At 42.5% G+C, this 19468-nt stretch overlaps 3 protein-coding genes across 3 annotated transcripts; 1 reads left to right on the forward strand and 2 right to left on the reverse strand.

The window, feature by feature from the left end:
- Positions 1-2866: 2866 nt before the first annotated feature.
- On the reverse strand, positions 2867-8613 carry atad3 (ATPase family AAA domain containing 3). The gene is made up of 16 exons (XM_084542725.1): positions 8302-8613; positions 7694-7770; positions 6993-7094; positions 6836-6895; positions 6680-6749; positions 6434-6599; positions 6194-6263; positions 5637-5792; positions 5497-5553; positions 5281-5406; positions 5069-5193; positions 4880-4931; positions 4723-4793; positions 4466-4633; positions 4214-4322; positions 2867-4072 (listed from the first exon to the last, which is right to left on the reverse strand). Exons 1-16 carry the CDS (start codon positions 8492-8494, stop codon positions 3611-3613), a joined length of 2064 nt encoding a protein of 687 aa, XP_084398851.1. The 5' UTR covers positions 8495-8613; the 3' UTR covers positions 2867-3610.
- A 519-nt stretch (positions 8614-9132) lies between these two features.
- mrpl20 (mitochondrial ribosomal protein L20) lies at positions 9133-11318 on the reverse strand. The gene is made up of 4 exons (XM_084543968.1): positions 11095-11318; positions 10735-10845; positions 10194-10271; positions 9133-10102 (listed from the first exon to the last, which is right to left on the reverse strand). Exons 1-4 carry the CDS (start codon positions 11179-11181, stop codon positions 9929-9931), a joined length of 450 nt encoding a protein of 149 aa, XP_084400094.1. The 5' UTR covers positions 11182-11318; the 3' UTR covers positions 9133-9928.
- A 290-nt stretch (positions 11319-11608) lies between these two features.
- Positions 11609-18372, forward strand: sdhb (succinate dehydrogenase complex, subunit B, iron sulfur (Ip)). Its single transcript, XM_084543274.1, has 8 exons — positions 11609-11755; positions 14417-14550; positions 15439-15524; positions 15678-15814; positions 16173-16289; positions 16383-16484; positions 16573-16695; positions 17803-18372. The coding sequence occupies exons 1-8, from the start codon at positions 11684-11686 to the stop codon at positions 17881-17883; spliced, it is 852 nt and encodes a 283-aa protein (XP_084399400.1). The 5' UTR covers positions 11609-11683; the 3' UTR covers positions 17884-18372.
- Positions 18373-19468: the final 1096 nt, after the last annotated feature.

Here is a 19468-nt window from a genome sequence, read left to right on the forward strand (position 1 = left end):
CTAAAAACATAATAAATTAAATAATCAAACTATCAATCAACAGCTTACCTAACGACCGTTAGTTGGTTGCACTTGGAATTGACCTCCTCCAGCTAAGGTAACCATGGCAACCCGTTTCATTAGCCTGAACCTGTCATGACCGTTGATGACCGTTGAGAAGTGACCTGTCGTGTATCCGTGGTGTGGCTCAGCCAGTACCGACCACACGGTCAGCTACCGTAGACTCAGTCCACTAATAGACCTCTCTCGGTGCGCACTATTATGTAAGATAACAACCGTTAAGTCTAGATAAATAAGACATGACGGCGTTTCTTTGCCGGTTTATGTAACGGTTACAACAAGCTAATGTCTGTTTATTTGCGCGTCCACCTGCAGCTAAGAATAAATAACACACTCAGTCTGTATCGTGTTTGGAAAATTTCTCCGTCTTTCTGTTTTTTTTGTTTTGTTTTTTTTTTACCTCAACTTTAGTTTTGTTTCAGACTGTGATTTTCCTGTCGGGCATGGACGCGCTTTTTCAACGCCTTCACAACCTCATGTTACCGCTGATGCGAGGGGAGGACCACGTCTGCCAGTGCACCTGTGGGAGGTAAAATACAACAATATCCATACACTTTCTGTGAGATAATATTCTTAAACTGCAACGACTGTTTAGGGTTATCCTGAGAAGGGTAAAAAGACACTGTTTTTTTGTTGTTGTTGTTGTTTGTTTGTTTGTTTGTTTTTGAATAACCGAAAAAACTGTTGATTTACCTGCACATGTATTGTTAAAAGTGTTATTTGCAGCCTTAAAATTGTTAAAATGTAGTAGCTAGTGGCCATGTCCATGAGTTCCTATGCTATTGGTTCAAAACGCCAAAAAGAGACTCACCTTACACTAATGTACAGTGGAAAAACCTGTATATCCTCCCCTTAACAGTCATGCACCATCAAGCATTTCATATTGTGGTTAGCTCCTTTATCAAAGTAGCAGCTGATTCATTTTCTACTGATTGATCATATCAATCATTTGCCCTGTGTTGCAGTTAAATCTGTCATGAGGTATTGTGGTCCGAGCTGTGTGGCCATCATAAACCAAAATAGGTTTGCTTAACATTTTAGGAATCAAATAAACTACAATATCATAATATTTTCTGCTAATGACATCTTTAAAAGTAATATTAATGCAGTTCCATGTTTTATGGAGAGGTTTTAGGAGAATTAACGATGGTACAAATGTTAAATTATTAAGGATTTTATTCCTGAACCTAAAAAGTCAATACATAAATAGAGTCTCTTAGTTCATGAACAAATTAGAAATCTGTCAACAAAAAAGTGTCCCACTATGTGTGGAGAAAAAACAGAACATAACCGATGTTAATGTGAATAAATTCCTCTAATTGCAGGTGAGTATGTGGTCATGAACAGATCCTCATATGAGTTTCAGGTGGGCATCACCCACAGATGTTCCTAATAAAAACTCCACACTAGTCATTTAGGGCTGAAGAAGCTAATTGGATGAAACAGCTTCAAGAAAAACTCAACAAGTCCAGTAACATTTGTTTTAGCTGTTTGTTTTTAGGATGCACTTTGTAGTATAATCTATTATTTATTATTCCTATCATTGGTGTCTTTTCACATTTGTGTGCCATCCTCCCGCTTGTCACTGCAGCCATGAAGCCTATCGCGTCGTTCCATTTTACGGAGGCCTGTCCGTGGTGGAGTCCACAGAAAAATACTTTGGAAGTGACATCATGTCCCGTCAGGAGAAGGACGTGATAGCTGGACTGCTCTTGGGTCTCTGCATCGGTTGGTTCTTGCTGTGGCTAAATGGGATTTGGCATTTGTTGCTCAAGGTCTGGAGAGCAAACCAACATGACAGTGAGTAAGGAGCCAACTGAAACTTATCTTTTATATATTTATGATCAAGTGTTGTAGTAAGTGAAAGTTTTCAGCCACGTTACCACAAAGTCGTACTGTTTTTCTGCAAAAAAGACTGTGATCGTGATGTGATGGATAGAAAAGATTAACCCCTACCTGAACCCTAACATAATGGTTTTAGAATGATTAACCATCAAATATGCAGTAAAACAGGAAGTTTACCAAAATTGTGAGTTTTAGATAACTTAACTATATAACACACCTTTTTCAAAATGCAATCCCCACATAAGCGTGGACCACACATTTATTTATTTATTTACTTTTTCCCCCTAGATTTTCATTTGTGGTCACGGATACCTCGATTTCCTAAATCAAGGGACTCCAGGCAACAACATCCAAAAGACTCTGACGACTCCATCGAGTGCTCATCAAAAATATGTTAAAGGAGACGCTGGATGTTGAGCGGACAAAATTCAACACAACAGTGATGTTTTCTGTCTAATAAGTCTTCCTGTGGACACAAGTTTAAGGCTGCAAACCAACAAACAAGGAATGAGGAGGTCAGAAAGATGTGGTCAGATCATGCAGAAATTAAGAGACTGCTCTCAATAATGCATTTCTAGTCGTTAGAGTAATTCCAGGTGTTATCCTACAGGCAGCTTATGTTGTCTAGGTGTGCTAGCCTCATGCAGAGGGAGAGATGAGGATTGAGCCAAGCACATTTTACACTATCTCCACAAAAATGTTTATCTTCAAACCTGTAGTTTTCAGATTTCTACTTTAACTTAAAACATGCAGCAGAACTCAACAAAACCTGGTAAAGACCTTCAGATTTTTCACCAATGGAGCATGATGTCTTATAATTTACTACTTTTTGGTTATGCTTTTTTTTTTTTTTCTTTAATCAAGTTGAGTTGAATAGGTCCTCATCACCATAAAAGAACGCTCACATTACTAATCAGGATTAAAAGATTTATGTTCTTTTATGTGACACTGTACATCATGGTACGTAAACACAGCCCACAGCTCGTCACAGGGGTTTTTATCATGTGATCTCTTCTAAACCAAGGTCGTGTCCTTGACTTTGTGTTGTAGAAGAGGTCTCCTCCAGAGCTCTGTTACAGTGAAATATTACAATTCCAGGTTGATTTTTATTTTATGTCAGAATGGATGTCTCTCCAGTCTTCACCTCTTTCTGCGTCTGTCATTATATATTTTACTGCTCTAATCTCTCTGTCTTTAAAACCATGTAGAATGTTTGACAATGTCATGGCAAAGCTGGATCTCTCTAAATACATTACAATAAAAGTGTTTTATTATCACGTTCTAGTGTTGGACCGATAACTGTTCGTTTCAAAAGGTTTATCGTATTGTCATACAAGTATGCCACTAAAGGATATAACTGTAAATAAAAAGTAAAATCAGAATCATTTTTTTTTTTATATATATGAAAACATGGATCCATTTAATCATTTCAGACACATTCCACTTTGCACAACATTTATATAGTGTAATTACAGACACAGCGTCTGGCTTCCATGTGACGTACACCTTTAGACCGTATACATTATATATTAAAATGAAAGAGTCTCAGGCTTCATTTGTGTTAATTGGTTATCTTCCCCCATGCTCCTCCTCTTCTGTCGTCAAGACAGTCCAACAGGCTTTTAGACATAAACCGAGACTAGTTAAGGGGAAAGGACACTAAACTTTTTTTACTCAGATAGTCCCAGTGGACAAATCTACCAACTCAGACTGGAGTTCCATCCTTGGAAGGAGAGGTTCCAGTCTTGTCTTCTTTTCCTGTCTTGACCTCATTGTTGTCGGAGGCAGCAGGTTGGCCTAAGCTCTCCTCTGTTGTCGTAGCTTCTGCTTTGGCAGCATCTTCACAGTACTGTTCAGCTGGGACGGCACTTTTGCCCTGTGCTAGTTGGTCGATGTCTGAAGGTATAACTTCACCTTCTTGCTTTATCTCAAGGACTGGAGCGATCACCTCCTGAGCTTGAGGTGCCTCGCTGAGGGGCAGATTAAAACCCATTTTTCCTCCGCTGCCTGCCCCTCCAGCTGGTGGAGGTGGAGGCGTAAGGCTCAGAGTCTCGTCCTCTCCACGCAGCCAGTCCATCTTCTGATTGTGCTGTTTGATAGCATCGTCAACTCTAGCATCAATCATAGCCTCTGTCAGGACTCCATCCTCAGAGGAATACGCTGCCGCCTGGCAAAAAAAAAAAAAAACACAAGACAGCCCATTTTCACATATGCTAACCTCACAAAAATAAAAAATGTGTAACATGTTGAAGATTGAATTAACATTAATTCAACAGATCTGTAAAAAAAAAGATTCCAGGAAACATACCTGCCAGGCCACTCCCAGCTTGGAGATCTCTCTTCCTGACATGCCCTCTGTACGCTTCGCTATCTCGGAGCACTTTTTACCGTAGTCAAACTGTGCAAGCTTCATCCTCCTTCAAACAGACACATCAAATACATGAGACAGAGCAGTTAGGCTAAAATCTATTCTCCCTTCCAAAAATCAGACCGAGTAGTCAATGGTTTTGGTTTATGTCCTGTTTTAACAGCTGTGTGGTAGTGTTGGGACAATACTCACTGCCTCCCTCCGGTGGCCGGCTCCAGCACATATCTGTCAAAGTACAACCGCACCAGCCTCTCCCTCTCCTCGGGACCAGGCAGAGCAAAATTCACTATTTCATCTATACGGTCGTTGATGGCCCAGTCAAACTGTTCTGGCTGGTTGCTGGCCAACACCAACATAAACCTGCAGGGGGCAAAACAGAAATGAATAAATGAAGCAGATGGGGAGCAGATAAATTGGGAGGTCTCATTCGTGAATATGAAGTTTTTTACTTGTTGCTTTGCTCCCCAGTGCGATACAAGAAGGCATTCAAAGTGGCTCTGAGGTCTTCACTGATCTTCTCCTGCAAAGAACAAGAGTAAAGTAATGAATGGTCACTTCCTTGATGTAAGGCCCCCTGAAGCATTAATGAAGTACATGCAGACTTACAGTGGATCTCTTGCGGAGGAATGCATCAGCCTCATCAACAAAAAGCAGAAGCCTGTAAAAGGATACGTGATAGATATCTGTTCATGACGTGTATCTGGAGCAGACGATATTACCGTGCATCGTGTATTTGATGAACACCATCCTGGATAACACTCAATTTGAAGCATAAGCAAGTGATTAGTGGCATACCCGCGTCGACTTGTGCCGGCCCAGTCAAAGACTTTGTGCATGGCAGTCACACCATCGCGGCCCATGGGTGCTACGTCACCACCCGTCATGATAGCGTAGTCCATCCCTGAATGCATTGCCAGCTTCTGCTCAACACAATCAGAAATCTTCCAGAGTTAGACACACGATTGGTTTTTACCTTAGATCCTACATCGTTCAGCTCTCACGCGTACCTTAGCAAATAGTGTTTTTCCTGTCCCTGGTGGACCGTACATGAGGATGTTCCTGTAGAGGCCGTGGTTCTGCCTTGTGTTTCTCGTTGCTATGGCAATGTCACGCACACGCTCTTCCAGGGAAGGCTGAGGGACGGAGACACGTACTTTAATTTGAGTGATCACATTAAAAGTTGTATTTGCTACATCTTTTGATCACACTTTAAGCCCACTTACACTGAGCACGACTCCCTCAAGGGCATCCTGAGGTTTACTCTTCAGCCGTTTGGTCGTCTGAATAGTTTAAGAGGGGTAATTAGCACATTAATAATCTGCAACTCACGTGATGTAAAAATGACCAGTTCATTATTGGCTACCTTGATCGGATGTTTAATTGCCTCTGCCACTGTGAATCGGGACGTCTCCCGCACTAGGGATGGCTTGCCAAGTCTGGCCTCGATGTAACGCCCTGCCACGGCTGTAGCGTTTCGGGCTGAATAGACTCCCACAGCTAAAAGGGTCAGTCCTGCCACCTGGTGACGGGAGGGAGAAGTGACAAAATTATAAAACAGGGTTCACTAGAATTAAATTGAATACATATGAATTTACCCACATTGACAGCCCAAGCTTTTAAATCCCAGTGTGTGTGAATGAGAGTAACAGAAGCTTTGTTGTGCCAGTACTGCTATTTAAACGCTATTTGCTTTGACTGCTCCTGCTTAAAACATGACTTTTTCTATATTTACTTAATGAAAACAGGACAACCTTTGTGAATACAGAGGCTCCAATCAGTGTGCAGCAGATGCATCTGTAAATCCCAACTGTATTTCAGATAAATCACTTGGCTCATATTCTGCAACAAATTCACCTCTTTTTATGTATTTTCAGTATAATAATTCACCAAACTGACTGTAGATGGAAACAAAAGCCTCACCGTGGCTGTGACTTTGTCCCAGTCTGACACAAAGGCTCTAAATCCTTCTCCAAACACAGCTCCTGCAGTTCTGAAAGAAAATACATCTTAAATGTCAACATGCCCGTAAAGAGGCTGACAGATTCCCGCTGTTGATTAACTGTTTAGTTAACATGAGTGATGGTGGCTAAATTTAAACCATCAGGATCACCATCACAAACACAACAGAGTGAAACCACGTCCGACACCGGCGTTTCTTACTTTATGGACTCCAGGACAGTCTGTCTGTGCTCCGCGGCCTTCAGACGGATCTGCTCTCGGATGATATCGGCGTTTTCCCTCTCCACGCGTCCCCGAGCCTTAGACTCCGCCTCTATGCGCAGGAGCTCATTCTTGTGTCTCAGCTCCATCTCGTGCTGTATCGTTGCTGTGGAAACCACAAGACAAACCAATGCATAAATACCTCCTCAACACGTCTAAAGCTTTTCACTGTTAACGGTCTGTTACCTTTTCTCATGGCCTCCTGTTTCTGGACAGACTCCTCCTGTTTGCGGAGGTTCTCCTCGTTCAGTGCTTGCTGTTGGAAAAGAAAAACAAAAAACACATTGTTATAGATTGTTATTCAAAAGCATTTTATAAGAAGCGCTGAGAAGATACCCTCACCTGTTGCCTTAGTTGCTCCTCATATCGCTGCCTGGCCAGCTTATCTTGGTACTGAGCTCTCTGTGATGAGACAGTAAACAACCATCACCATGCAATTTAAATCTCTTCAACAGTGGTGAAATAACAAAAAAATATATATATATATCTTTTCTCTTACGGCTTGATGCTGCTTGGTCTCCTCATTTAGGGTTTTTCTCCTCTCCTCAGCCTGGATGCGTATCTGGTCTCCTTTTAGCTGCTCGACTGCTGCTTCATACTCCTGTTAAAGTGGCACGCAACGGAAAACTCAGCACACGAGAGAACGCTGAATTGTCCTCAAGTCGTCAGAAAGATAATGAAGTGTGAACACATGGACCTCCAGAAGACCTTTAAGTGTTACAAAGCTTTACTCATCTCAACAAGGACAGAAATGTTTTTGAAATGAAAAAACTCTGCATTCTTAAACTACTCAGCTTCATACATACTATATGAACTGAATTAATCAGCATGTCAAAAACCAATGTTTATAATGTCCCATCTATACATAGAGCACCATTAAAGCCTTTTTACTCCAAATTAATAACTCTCACAGGCTGAACAGTAAACACAAACTCACTATAATCTTTAAAAAAATATGTTCTTGTTCTCCACCGTTTCTATCACTGACCAACTACGTCAGAAACTTTTGTAACTTTAAATGTGGGACTCTTAATACTGCCAACATCCTGCAGCAGATCTACACTGACACAAGCACTTTGTAACTATCTGCTGATTTCCAGCCATCGCTCACAGGTTTTTATCTGTACTTGCGTTTCTTTTGTGTAGTCGCACCCTTCAAATAAACTGAATTCGTCTTCAGAGTAAAGTTGTCCTCCGTACCTTCATTTTACTCTGGTGCTCCATCTGAGTGCTCTGCTCCTGCATTCGAGCCAGATCCAGAGCTTCTTTGGCATGTCCTGCAGAAAGACGAGAAGAGACACGCACAATGCAGTTATAAGATAATATAAGATATGTCAGAGTTGTGTTTTTTTTTTTTTTAAACTGCCTTTTACTGGCTGTGGTTCTGCTATCTTAGTAACATAATGTTTCTCTGAAGTATGACAAAATGATAAAACTGTTGGCGACCCTTTTAATGTGTGTGTGTGTGTAGGTGTGTGTGGAAGAGGGTGGAATACAGTTGCTGCACGCCAGACTGCAAGGTTGTGACCTTTGAACCCTGCTCCTCTTTGAATGAAGGTGGATGCAGCGCAGCTTCGATCTCTAAAGCAAACAGTAACTTCACATAATTGTAACCTTCAGTGTCTGTACTGGTGCTGGGCCTCATTATTTAAGCTGCTGCATGACTGGAGCGACCACCACCACGAAGCATGAGAAGCAGACTGGAGCAGGACCCCTTGGGCATCATGGCTTTCAAAGGGCAGCAAAACTGTCACAATCTGCATCTACCTCCTCCCCGGTGACCCAGCCTGAACCCCCTGTACACTTACGGGACTTGTCGAGCTCCTTGGCCGCCTGGGCAGCCCGCTCCAGCCCGGTGGGATCGAAGTTGCTCCATTTGTCCTTGGGTTTATCTCCGCCGCCGCTGGAGCCACCGGCCGGCGGCGGAGGAGGTGGAGGCTGAACCGGTAAACCGGGAGGGGGTTCGGGCTGCCCCTTGTTCAGGCCGAACAGCCACGACATTTTACCGAGAAGAGATAAAGCACAGTTTAGCCGGTTCCGTACGGACTGAGCGGCGGCGGCTGCTGCTACTACACTCACTGTCACTAGCACTTCCTCCACACGCGTGTCACGCCGCAGTCTTCTGCGCAGGTGCAGCAGAACGCGCTGGCTCAGCTGAGTAACAGCAACGGCGATTGGCTCGTGACGAGTGCTCTTTCTTTTCATTGGCTGTCCCCGTCAGAACGCGCAGTAGAGGTCATTCATGTAGCCCCGCCCTAAATCGCTACGGCAGCCGCAGAGGTTCAAATCACGTTCACGCGAAAGGAGGTCGTTCACGTTTGGTTGCATCAGGCAGCTTCTGGTTTTGTAAGTCACTGCTCATTTGACATTGATGTAATTCTGTCTGTCCTTTACATCTACAGGTTGTAGAGAAATGAGCATTCACTGGGTTTGACCTGTGTGGGATCCTCAGAAATAAACGGTGGCTGTTTAAATCTGGGAGCTCGTCTTTAGCTTTAACCTAACTCCTACAGGTTGGATCCAGATAATTTTGTCTTTGTCCTCTGTAACATTTTGATACTGTAAATAAGAAAGAAAGAACCCATAAAGAGGCCTAAAAATGTACAGCAAGTTTCACAAAAAACAACAGAGACAAAATATGTATATCAAAATGTTTAATGAATCAAACATTTAGAGGACGACCTTCCCACGAGAAATGGTAAAATACATATTTACATAGAAACAAGAAACAACAATAAAAAATTCCAAGAGCGTCAAATCATAACTTAAAACTGCATACGATGTACAAGAGGTTATGAAAAGTGATGATCACATCCTCTCATCGTGACACTGGAGGACATCAGGAGGGTGGTAACGGTGAATGTCTGTGGACGTACATTTGCTAAACAGTTTAATGCCTGTTTCCATCTTGGATCACCATGATGTCCTTGCGATACCTTCGTTGTGTGTCATTTGTGTCACGGCCTTAATAGCAGAATAAGTGATAAAGGTGTCTTCTGCTTACAGATATCACAGCAGAGCAGCATAGTGAGCAGAGGCACTGCTACATCATTCATCTGTCCTGCTAGCATTTACAATATATTTCAGGGACATTACTTTGTGGGTAACAGCTCAAAACATTTTTCTTTTACATCAAGGAGGAGTAGATGGCTGACTCATGTTGACCCAAGGATGATTTGTTCATGCATAAGAGGTCTGACAAAGCATCTCAATTTTCATACTTAGTGTCCGGCCAGTGAAATATCCCGGTGATTCCCTGATACAGTGACCAGTAAACTCAATTATTTAACCACGTTAATATTAAATAAAAAATGCTTAGATTAAATTAAGGATGTGAGTGTGTTGGGCTGATTGTTTAATAATCATCTCAATAATCCAAGGACACCGTTCTTTAAACGACAAGACAAATGGAAATTCATGACTGTATCAAGTCCTTTACTGCAGCGTGACAATGCGGGAGAAGACGCCTGGAGGCTCTTTGCCGTCGCCCAACGCGGCCCGGAAGCCTTCTTGTTGCCGAGCCCGTGCCACTTCCGCGAGCGAGAGGAACGTCCGAGGTTCTGTGATGGCCAGCTCGCTGATGACACGACGGTTGAGCTGAACGCTGGTCTGTAATGGAGGGAATAAAGAGGTACAATGAAGCGGCGGTACAGAGAACATGGAGAGTGGAGCAGTGCTGTCCTCATCCAACACAACCAACCTTTGTGAGGTTGTGAATGAGGGCGGGGTACTTCATGCCGTGCTCTCGTGTTGCTGCTGCGATGCGTGAGATCCAGAGCTGAGGAAATATGGGCAGCACACATGATCATATGTGCATCATAGACATATATACGCAAGACAACAATAATAGGAAGGCTACTAAATGAAACTGAATGAAGGGCAGCTCAGTTTAAAACACAAATATAGTGCAGTCACGGCCGGGGAACTTTTGCAGGATTTTAGGGCTCAGATGAGGTTAAAGCTTAATAAATATAAAAAGAAATTGTCCTTCCTTTAATGATTCTGCTAATAATCTCATATATACTGGTCAAAATAGAGTCTAGAGATTAACCGACATCTTTATTTGTGATTTGTGTTTGTTCCCAATATCCATTAAAAAACTACTACAGACCAGAGAGTTGGACACTTTTCCATAATGGTATTTTCCAAAGAAGACGGTGATTAGAAACAATATTTCCCGACAGAATCTAAATGAGAAATTGTCTGTGCACTGTTGGCATAAATTAATATTTGGGTCTTACCGTCCTCATGTTGCGTTTCTTGAGCGTCCGACCTTTAGTGGCGTAGACAAAAGCCCTCCTGACAGCCCGCACAGCCAAAGTGTAGCAGCGGTTCTTCCTGCCTCTGAAGTGCTGTTGGAGGAGGATGACAACAAACCTACCTTCATTACTCTCATCATATTAGATCACCATGATGAGGCGGAGGGGATGTGTCATTGGCAGCATGTGCAGCAGCACAATGACTCACCGATCAGGTAGTTCAAACGACACCTCAGTTAACTAACAAGCTGCTTATAGCATGCTGACATTAGACACATGTTTGTTTGTTTTTTTCAAATATGAAACAGACTATATAACTCCAGGAAATAGCCGCAGCCCTACCCGTGCATGCTTTAGAAGTTCTTGGACTCTCCAGTATCTGTCGGGTCCACGGCTTCTTATCCAACAAGGCAACGACAAAAATACCATTTTAGTGCTCCAGTAAGACCACTTCTCCAAAGTCTCCCTAAAAAAGACTCAAAATACCGGACTAAGTGACCTTAACCCGGTTCCAGGTGCAAGCGGACTCACTGTTATGCGAGTTCAATTTCTCACGCCGTACCACTACTGACTGAGGCTGAGGCACGCTGGGTGCGTTCGTTTTAAACCCCGGGAAAGCGGAGCAGGCGGGCACAAAAGAGCCTGTGATGTATTTAAACCAAACCAATTGATTAGTCACTGTAGATGATTGCAAATTTGGAAGCACGGCGACAACAGAAATAAATCTGGAAAACAAACGGTTAACTATTGTGCCTGAAATCCCTTAAAAATAAACGCTATTCTTGCGCGTGTGTCGTCCAATCAGGGAAACATCGGCGACAAAAACACGCGCTCCCGTCGAGTTGTGACGCAGCCGCAGTGGATGCTGGGATAGCAGGCGGTGCGCGTGTGTGTGTGTGTGTGGAGGTCAGAGAAGACTCCAAGCTTCAAAATGTCGGTTGCTGGTTTCACGTCCTTGAGCCGTTGCAGCGTCTTGGCCTTCCGCGCCTCGGCAGGACCGGCGGTATGTTGACAGTCACCCGAATAAAACGAACGAACCGTCTCGGTCAGTTACCGCTGTCTTCGGGCGGAGAAACGTTACTAGGTTACCGTTTGGCAGCGACGGGCCCGTCTATGCTCTGAAGTGCAGGTTACGTGGTGGAGGTTAGCTACTAGCTGTTAGCCAGATCTGTCTTATCAACTGTAATTCCACTAAATCAATTATAATTATTAAAATATGCTGGTATATTATTTATGTATTTATTAATGGGCAATTAGCTGTAAATATAGACTATTTAAATCCACATCAACGCTTAGGAAACAAGGTTAAAGACACTTGTAAACAGTGTGCAGCTAACAGCTAGCTATAGCATAAGAAACCAGTGTGACAGCTTTGTGTACGAAATCCAGTCAAAACAAACAATCCGAATAAATATATTAAATATAAATATAATAAAAGTATTACTCTGTGTGATAAGGAAGTCATCTGCATTAAGATCAGACATTTCACGTGTCTCAATAGTTGCATTCATATCTTTGTTGTTCAGGCATGCAAACTCCTCACCTTTCGGCGAAATTCGCCGTTTTCAATCCAAATTGGGTGACTTATGTGATTCGTGCAAATCCGAGGAGAAAATATTTGGGGGGGGGGGGGGGGGTAGCCTACTCGTTGACTTTTATTTTAATATATTTTAATAATATAATAATATAATGTTCTATATACCGTAAATCCTCTAATATTGGCCTGTATTCCATTAGCGGCCGGGTCTCCAACATTGGCCGGTCTCGCTGTCAGCGAAGGTAAATAAAGGCCGGTCTCTAATAGCGGCCGGGGCTATTATTAGAACCATCTCGGCGGGTCAGGGTTTCGGCGGCACGGTGTGGGAGGATCCCCTCAGCGGGACCTCTCCCCGGCGTCGGCCGGCCCCTGCCAGGCGCATTTCCTCCGTGGCGGTGCGCGGCCTGTAAGTGCTCGGGGCGAAGGTGAGTCCGGCAGCGGACTCACTGTCCTCAGTGCGCTCCGACCGCGTCGCGCCGCTCATTTGTTGTTAACTAGTGCAGTGCCCGTCGGAAGTATGTATTGGGAGCTGAAGAAGATTTTTCAGTTGTGACCATTGTCGTGACCCATGTCTCCTCCCCACAAAGACATTAATTGTAGTGTTTTTACTGGTGGTTTTAATTGTATAGCGAGACACCTGCCCAGTTTCAAATCAATCGGGCCAACGGTTCGCGAGATATGCGTGCCACAGACAGACAGACAGACACACACACACAAACACAAACTCACCAAATAAGTTAAAAGAAATTCTTGATTTATAGATAGATGATAAAATCACTCATGTTTTGTCTGTCTTGCTGTTGCGATGAATAAACTGTAAAATAACGTTGAGTCTCCGTTGCCATGGTTACCATCTAGCGTTTGAGCCAGCGCAATAATAATTCATCAGTTAGAGCGGAGAAAACCTATTTTACCGATATATTTTACATAGCAGTGCACATCTTCGTGCCCGTAGCGAGACACCTGCCCAGTTTCAAATCAATCGGGCCAACGGTTCGCGAGATATGCGTGCCACAGACAGACACACAGACGCTTCTTGATTTATAGATAGATAGATAGATGTTCTGTATGCATACCATGTTATGGTAACTGTACGTTTTCAATAAATGAACCTAGTATTTTATAGGTTCAAATATACACAAAATCTTGTTTTTATTAATTCTACTCGTAGTTCGTTTTGCTCAAATAGAAATTAAGGCCTGCCTCTAATTCTGGCCTCCTTCCAATAAAGGCCTGGACCGCTATGCGCTTGAGTAAAATAAAGGCCCGGGCCTGTATTAGAGGAAATACGGTATATATAACCGCTGACTTTATTTACAGACGCGAACACATATTGAAATGTGTTGTCAGAGCCCCATGCGTAGCCCCTATGTGTTTATTAAACATGCACAGACTTTACCCGCCACTTGCAAGCGCTATGCACGTCACCGATCAATACCGCAGTAGCTATGTTACAGCAATTCATTAATTCAGTCTTCGACAAGGGAGAAGCAAAAGAAGACGTTCAGACGCCGGAAATCTCTCTGTTTTTCACGGCCCCAGAGTTGAATCCTCGTTCAGTCCCATGAATGAGATTATTGACGGAAGAAGTGGAAACATGAAAATTGGCACATTCAACTCCATTCAGACAGTGAAATATGCCCTTCAGGCCCGAGGAAAAACAGCCATTGAGCTGTTCAGGCTCAATGGCTCAAAAGTTATTTTTTTGGTAAAAATTAGTGAATTTGTAGTCTGTTGTCTTTGTAAATCTCTGTTTACCAAGCGGGGGGGGGGGGGGGGGGGGGGGGGGGTTCGTGGCCATTTCCCTCTTTGCGCACTCTTCTCACCTTTTTGACCCCTGACCAGTTTGCATGCCTGGTTGTTTGTTGTTGGGTTTAAAAGTAGTTTAGGGATAACGTCAAGGTGTGTTTAAGTTATTAAAATCTCAAAACCTACCAGTATTTAGATAAATAAATATAGCAAGGTGTCGGTTCCTCATGCTGTGGAGGTTTTCAAAGTAAAACTAAAAGCTTAAAGCTGCCTTTTCGTGGAGCATCGTTACTTTTGTTCAGTCTAACACTTAAGACAACTGTTAAAGATTAAAGTGCCAAATCACTCATGTCTTTCTTTCCTTCTCCCTGTGGTCAGGCGGTGCGGTATGCCCAGACGGCTGCGGCTCCGGCAGCTCAGCCCAGAGTAAAGAAGTTCCAGGTGTACAGATGGGACCCAGACACTCCGGGAGACAAACCCCGCATGCAGACCTACGAGATCGACCTCAACACGTAAGCCGAGCAGCTTTTTCTTTGGCAAGAGGAAGTGTGCGGTGTGTCATTAGTCCTGAGTCATTATCTACACCTACCTATAGAGGTATCTCCAACAAAGGTTCAAAAAAAGGCAACTGGACTTGTAGAGTTTTTTTGAGAAGACGTTTCACCACTCACCCGAGTAGCTTCTTCAGTTCTAGGGGACTGGTGGGAAGTCTGAGGTTTAAATAGGAACTCCTCCTGAAAAACTTGCTTGTTATGCTAACAACCAGAAACTGGTGCAGCTAATTTCCATTAACGATTGGGTACTTACCTGTAGTTGAGGGGGGACTGTCCAACCTTAATCAGAGGACGATGCAGATGGCCACTTTGTCATGTTAAGCATTAATCATCCAAATAAGATTAATCTCATTTATCATTATGAATGCTGCTCACTCCAGTATTATAATGGCTCCAGTGACATGTTTGTTTGCAGTGGTGGAAACGTGGTGCTTTATTTAGAGCAGTGCTCAAGTATGAACAGATGGCCTTATTGATGAGCTGAGTACAGTGTTCAGGTGGATTTTGTAGCCTGGCGTGTTTCCAGTCCTCTTCCTTCACCTGTTCTCTAATCAGCTTGTGGAGACTTTCAGCTCACTGCTGTCAGCATGACGGTGCAGTCAGTCCAACACTCTCAGACATGCTCCTCAGCCGTAACAGGCTGTGATTTGATCAGTTAATCACGTCAGGGATGTTCAGAATCAGAATCAGAATCAGAAAAGACTTTATTGCCAAGCATGTTTGTACATACAAGGAATTTGCTTTGGTGTTGTTACGCATAAAATAAAATAAAATATAGAAACTATAGAACTTACTTGTGTGTTATAGAATTATTCGGTGACTGACTTTTTCTTCTTCTTCATCTAGTTGCGGCCCAATGGTTCTCGACGCCCTCATCAAGATTAAAAATGAGATGGACTCCACTCTGACCTTCCGCCGCTCCTGCAGGGAAGGTCAGTAACACGCAGGCTGGAGAATGACACCAGCATTAGATTTAAAGATGGTTAAGTCAAAACAGAAATAAACTCCTCACGTCCAGTGTTGTGCTTAAAAATGTCTTCAGACTGTCTCAGAAGTTGCAGCTATTGTCATTTTCTTCAAATCAGGAATTTGTGGATCCTGTGCAATGAACATCAATGGAGGAAACACACTTGCATGTCTCAACAAGATTGACACCAACCTCAGCAAGCCGACTAAGATTTACCCTCTGCCACATATGTATGTGGTCAAGGACCTGGTGCCTGTGAGTAGAAAATGCTTGAATCGTGAGTTTACTTTGCCATGAGCGTTTGGAACAGCATGTTTACCTCTCAGTTATGGACACATTTTATCGCTTAGCAAAACCTACATTTCTCTATGAGCCACATCCTTGTAGTGAGAGTTTGAAGTCATTAATAATTTGTATCTTTTATTTTTGTGCGTTTTTTTTGTACATGAACCAACTGAATGAATGTGACATGTTTCTGGAACCCACAGAGATACATGTTTAGGAGAGCTGGATCCAGTTTTCTAGGTTCTGAACCATTGTGTTTTAGTCAACTAAGTTTTACCCTGACATTTGTATCCTGACTGGATCCCTGACTGCTGAATTGTGTTTGCAGGACATGAGTAACTTCTACGCACAGTACAAATCAATTGAACCCTACTTAAAGAAGAAGGACGATTCACTGGAAGGGAAGGAGCAGTACCTGCAGTCTGTGGAGGACAGACAGAAGCTGGTACACCAGAGTTTTCTTTTAGTTCTTTAAAGGATTTCAGTGTTTAAAGTCAAATAAAACTAAATATCCTTTTGTGTCTTTCCTCCCATGCAGGACGGGCTCTACGAATGTATCCTGTGCGCCTGTTGCAGTACGAGCTGCCCAAGCTACTGGTGGAACGGAGACAAATACCTCGGGCCTGCTGTGCTCATGCAGGTGTGTCTTTGAGCACGTAAACATGGAGGATGGTACATTACAAAAAAAACAATCATACGGATGAATAATAAATCTTGTCGTGTCTCAGGCGTATCGTTGGATGATTGACTCGCGAGATGAGTTCACAGAGGAACGTCTGTCCAAGCTGCAGGATCCTTTCTCCCTCTATCGATGCCACACTATCATGAACTGCACTAAGACCTGCCCCAAGGTAACCTGTCGGCACGCAGCCTCATGCACATTACTGCTCAGAGTATATATACATCTCAGTTCCCTTGATGGTTTGTTTTTCTTTACATGGAAAGAGGAATCGAGGAGAGAGATGTCCTCTCTTCTCGTGGGTCATGAAAAGCATAAACACAAGCACAAAAAGCGTAATTTATAATGTGCATGACTCATTGGCCCACGGGTTATAAAGGGATTTCAGCAATAAGTGGATTTATTTGTGCATGAATGGATACAGAAATTCTTGTTGTTGTTAGTCAAAATACTGTCCCCCTGAATTAAAAATACACTTCATACAATTAAAATGTGTTTAATCCTAAAAGACAGTAGACTTTCATCCACTGCCTGAATATTAAATTATCCATGATGCACGTTAAGAAGTGAAGTGGAATAGAACAAAGGATAAACCACAGATCCAGTATTTTTCAAGTAAATGGAGAATTTGAAACAGATAATATGAAAATAAATAATAGGAATAGTCCAATGCCCAAGTTAACTAATATTCTCTTTCTATTTGTCATCTTCAATAAAACTTGATGAGATTACGTGCCGCAAAGCATTTCCAATAAATGAAAATGTGTTTCCTCGCACTGCGAAACAAATAAAGCAGATTTATGCTTCCACGCTGGATCCGGGCCCGTAGCTGGATTTGAACTTCTCCAGAAATGAAATGTCACTACACATCGCAGCGACGCAAGCCACAACAGCTGTGATTAGTTTGAAAATGCTTTTTCTTGTCCGCACATCTGAGCGGCCGGACAAGCACAAAAACAATCGCCCTCTTTCTGCCTCCTACGCACAATCTTATCTCTTTTGTGTTTTGCGATGATCTCAGTAGAAGTAACTGTTGTTCCGCATTTATTAAATCAACATGAGTGACTCAGCTCCAAACAACTTGCTTGAAGCACAAAGAGAAACTCAACAAAGAGAGTGTTTGTGACGACTAGAATTTCCTTCCTAGGAAAGTTCAAATAAAGGGAGTAGGATGTAGTGTAAATCTCAGTCCTTCAGATACACACTACGAGTGCTGCTTGATCCTCCTTACATATTTGAAAATCTTCCTCACTGCTCTGCTCTCCGCTCTCCCTCTCAGGGCTTGAATCCAGGAAAAGCGATCGCTGAGATCAAGAAGATGATGGCCACGTACAAGGAGAAGAAGGCTGCAGCTGTCTGAGAACCTCTGTACAAGCTCTTGCACAACTTGTCCCTCCATGATTAAATTATATATTGATTAACTGATATTGCTTATTGTGGTCTGAATGGCCAGTACACCAGTCATCTCCTCCGCCGCACCCTGCAGACTAGCTGGCTGTAGTCTGTCGTAGGAAGCGGGAGTGTGTGCTCGGAGGCCTTGGTGTTACACAAACGCACATGTACAGTATGAACGCAGGAGAGAGAGTGTGTGTGTCTTAGTCTTACATGTACCGTAACAGAGGTATTTATCTCCAACTCTACTGTGTGTGTGTGTGTTTGTGCACGTGGGAGACTTGATGCAGCACCTTCAAGTAAAGACTTGGCTTTTTCTTGCGTGTATATTATTTTTTTTTTTTAGCTTGTTGCTTTTCAAACTTACAGCTGGCCCACAGACGCACTTGTGTATACGATCATCCAACACACCAACAGCAGTCTTTCTGTTGATTTAAAAATAAATGAAACACTTGCAGTTGGTTTTAATTGTCGTTTATTTGAGTTTAATGTCGCTCCTCTCATCTCTCTACCTTATCGCTTAGTCTCCTCTAGGTGTCACTACTGAGCAGAATCAAACCATGGAGATTTATTTTCTCACTCAGATCTTTCACAAAGGCAGATGACAGTGTTAAAAAAAGACAGTATTAATTCAGTGTGTCTCTTAAATTTAGAGAATCTGATTCGACCTGAACTGAAAGATGTGAGAACAGCTTTATACCAACACCCAAAACGATCTAACGTAAAAGCTCCTCAACAATCAGTGACACTCACATATTCTGCTTTCATTATGATTAAAGCAGTGGTAATATTGTTAAAGGCCGAATATTTCGCATACAGTTACAGATGAACATTAGTGACAATCTAATGACATTTATCCTTTATAAAAAAATAAACATGTTCTCTCAGATCACCCTGAAATGTCTCATATCTGTGGAGCCATGTTAAGTGTTTTTATACAGGAATTAATAAGGTCAAATCAAACAGATTACACAAAATAAGCCTGCTTATGTAATTGTCTTAGTGTTTTATTTTTCATTAAATTTTTATCTACCGAGCCTCTTAAAATGGATCCAGATATAAGCCAGATTACCTGATTAAATAAAAGCTATGGGGTTTATGTTGGAAATTTTTACGTCTGCTTGTGTTAATTTGTGTTTATTAGCAGAAGGAGGTAAATAATAATAATAATTAAACATTAGCATGTCATAAGGAAAGCTAGTCTGGTCAGAAATTAAAGATATAATTAAAGTACTCATTAGATTTTTAGATTTATGCTTATATTAGTACATACATGGGACAATAATGCGATATTAATATTTAAAAAATTACTGAATTTATCTAAAGAAAATAAAAAAAAATCTATGAAGGATAAAAGTGGTTGCTGATCATGTGACCTGAACCGATCTCACATCTGTAGCACTTGGTGTGATTCAACCATAACTGGTCAAATCATCTCCTGACAACCAAGTCTGTTGCTGGGACCGGGGGCTGGCGGAGGCCGGGGACTGGACGGGGAGGAGACTGAAGATGTGGGGTGGTACAATGTGGCGCTGCGAGGTCCTCTGCACTCA

Source organism: Chelon labrosus (assembly GCF_963514085.1).
Source record: "Chelon labrosus genome assembly, chromosome: 4".
In the NCBI taxonomy this organism is placed as follows: domain Eukaryota; kingdom Metazoa; phylum Chordata; class Actinopteri; order Mugiliformes; family Mugilidae; genus Chelon; species Chelon labrosus.

Bases quoted from the DNA above. Each gene is read 5' to 3' on its own strand.
- mrpl20 (XM_084543968.1), bottom strand. From the start codon at position 11,181: ATGGTATTTTTGTCGTTGCCTTGTTGGATAAGAAGCCGTGGACCCGAC. The intron at 10,272-10,734 runs GTAAGACCCAAA...ATATTTCCTCAG, and splicing joins AGAAACGCAACATGAGGACG to CTCTGGATCTCACGCATCGC. The intron at 10,103-10,193 runs GTTGGTTGTGTT...CCTCCATTACAG, and splicing joins TCATTCACAACCTCACAAAG to ACCAGCGTTCAGCTCAACCG.
- sdhb (XM_084543274.1), top strand. From the start codon at position 11,684: ATGTCGGTTGCTGGTTTCACGTCCTTGAGCCGTTGCAGCGTCTTGGCC. The intron at 15,525-15,677 runs GTCAGTAACACG...TCTTCAAATCAG, and splicing joins CCGCCGCTCCTGCAGGGAAG to GAATTTGTGGATCCTGTGCA. The intron at 16,696-17,802 runs GTAACCTGTCGG...TCTCCCTCTCAG, and splicing joins GCACTAAGACCTGCCCCAAG to GGCTTGAATCCAGGAAAAGC.
- atad3 (XM_084542725.1), bottom strand. From the start codon at position 8,494: ATGTCGTGGCTGTTCGGCCTGAACAAGGGGCAGCCCGAACCCCCTCCC. The intron at 5,194-5,280 runs GTACGCGTGAGA...TGTGTTGAGCAG, and splicing joins GAAAAACACTATTTGCTAAG to AAGCTGGCAATGCATTCAGG. The intron at 4,073-4,213 runs GTATGTTTCCTG...TTTTTTTGCCAG, and splicing joins AGCTGGGAGTGGCCTGGCAG to GCGGCAGCGTATTCCTCTGA.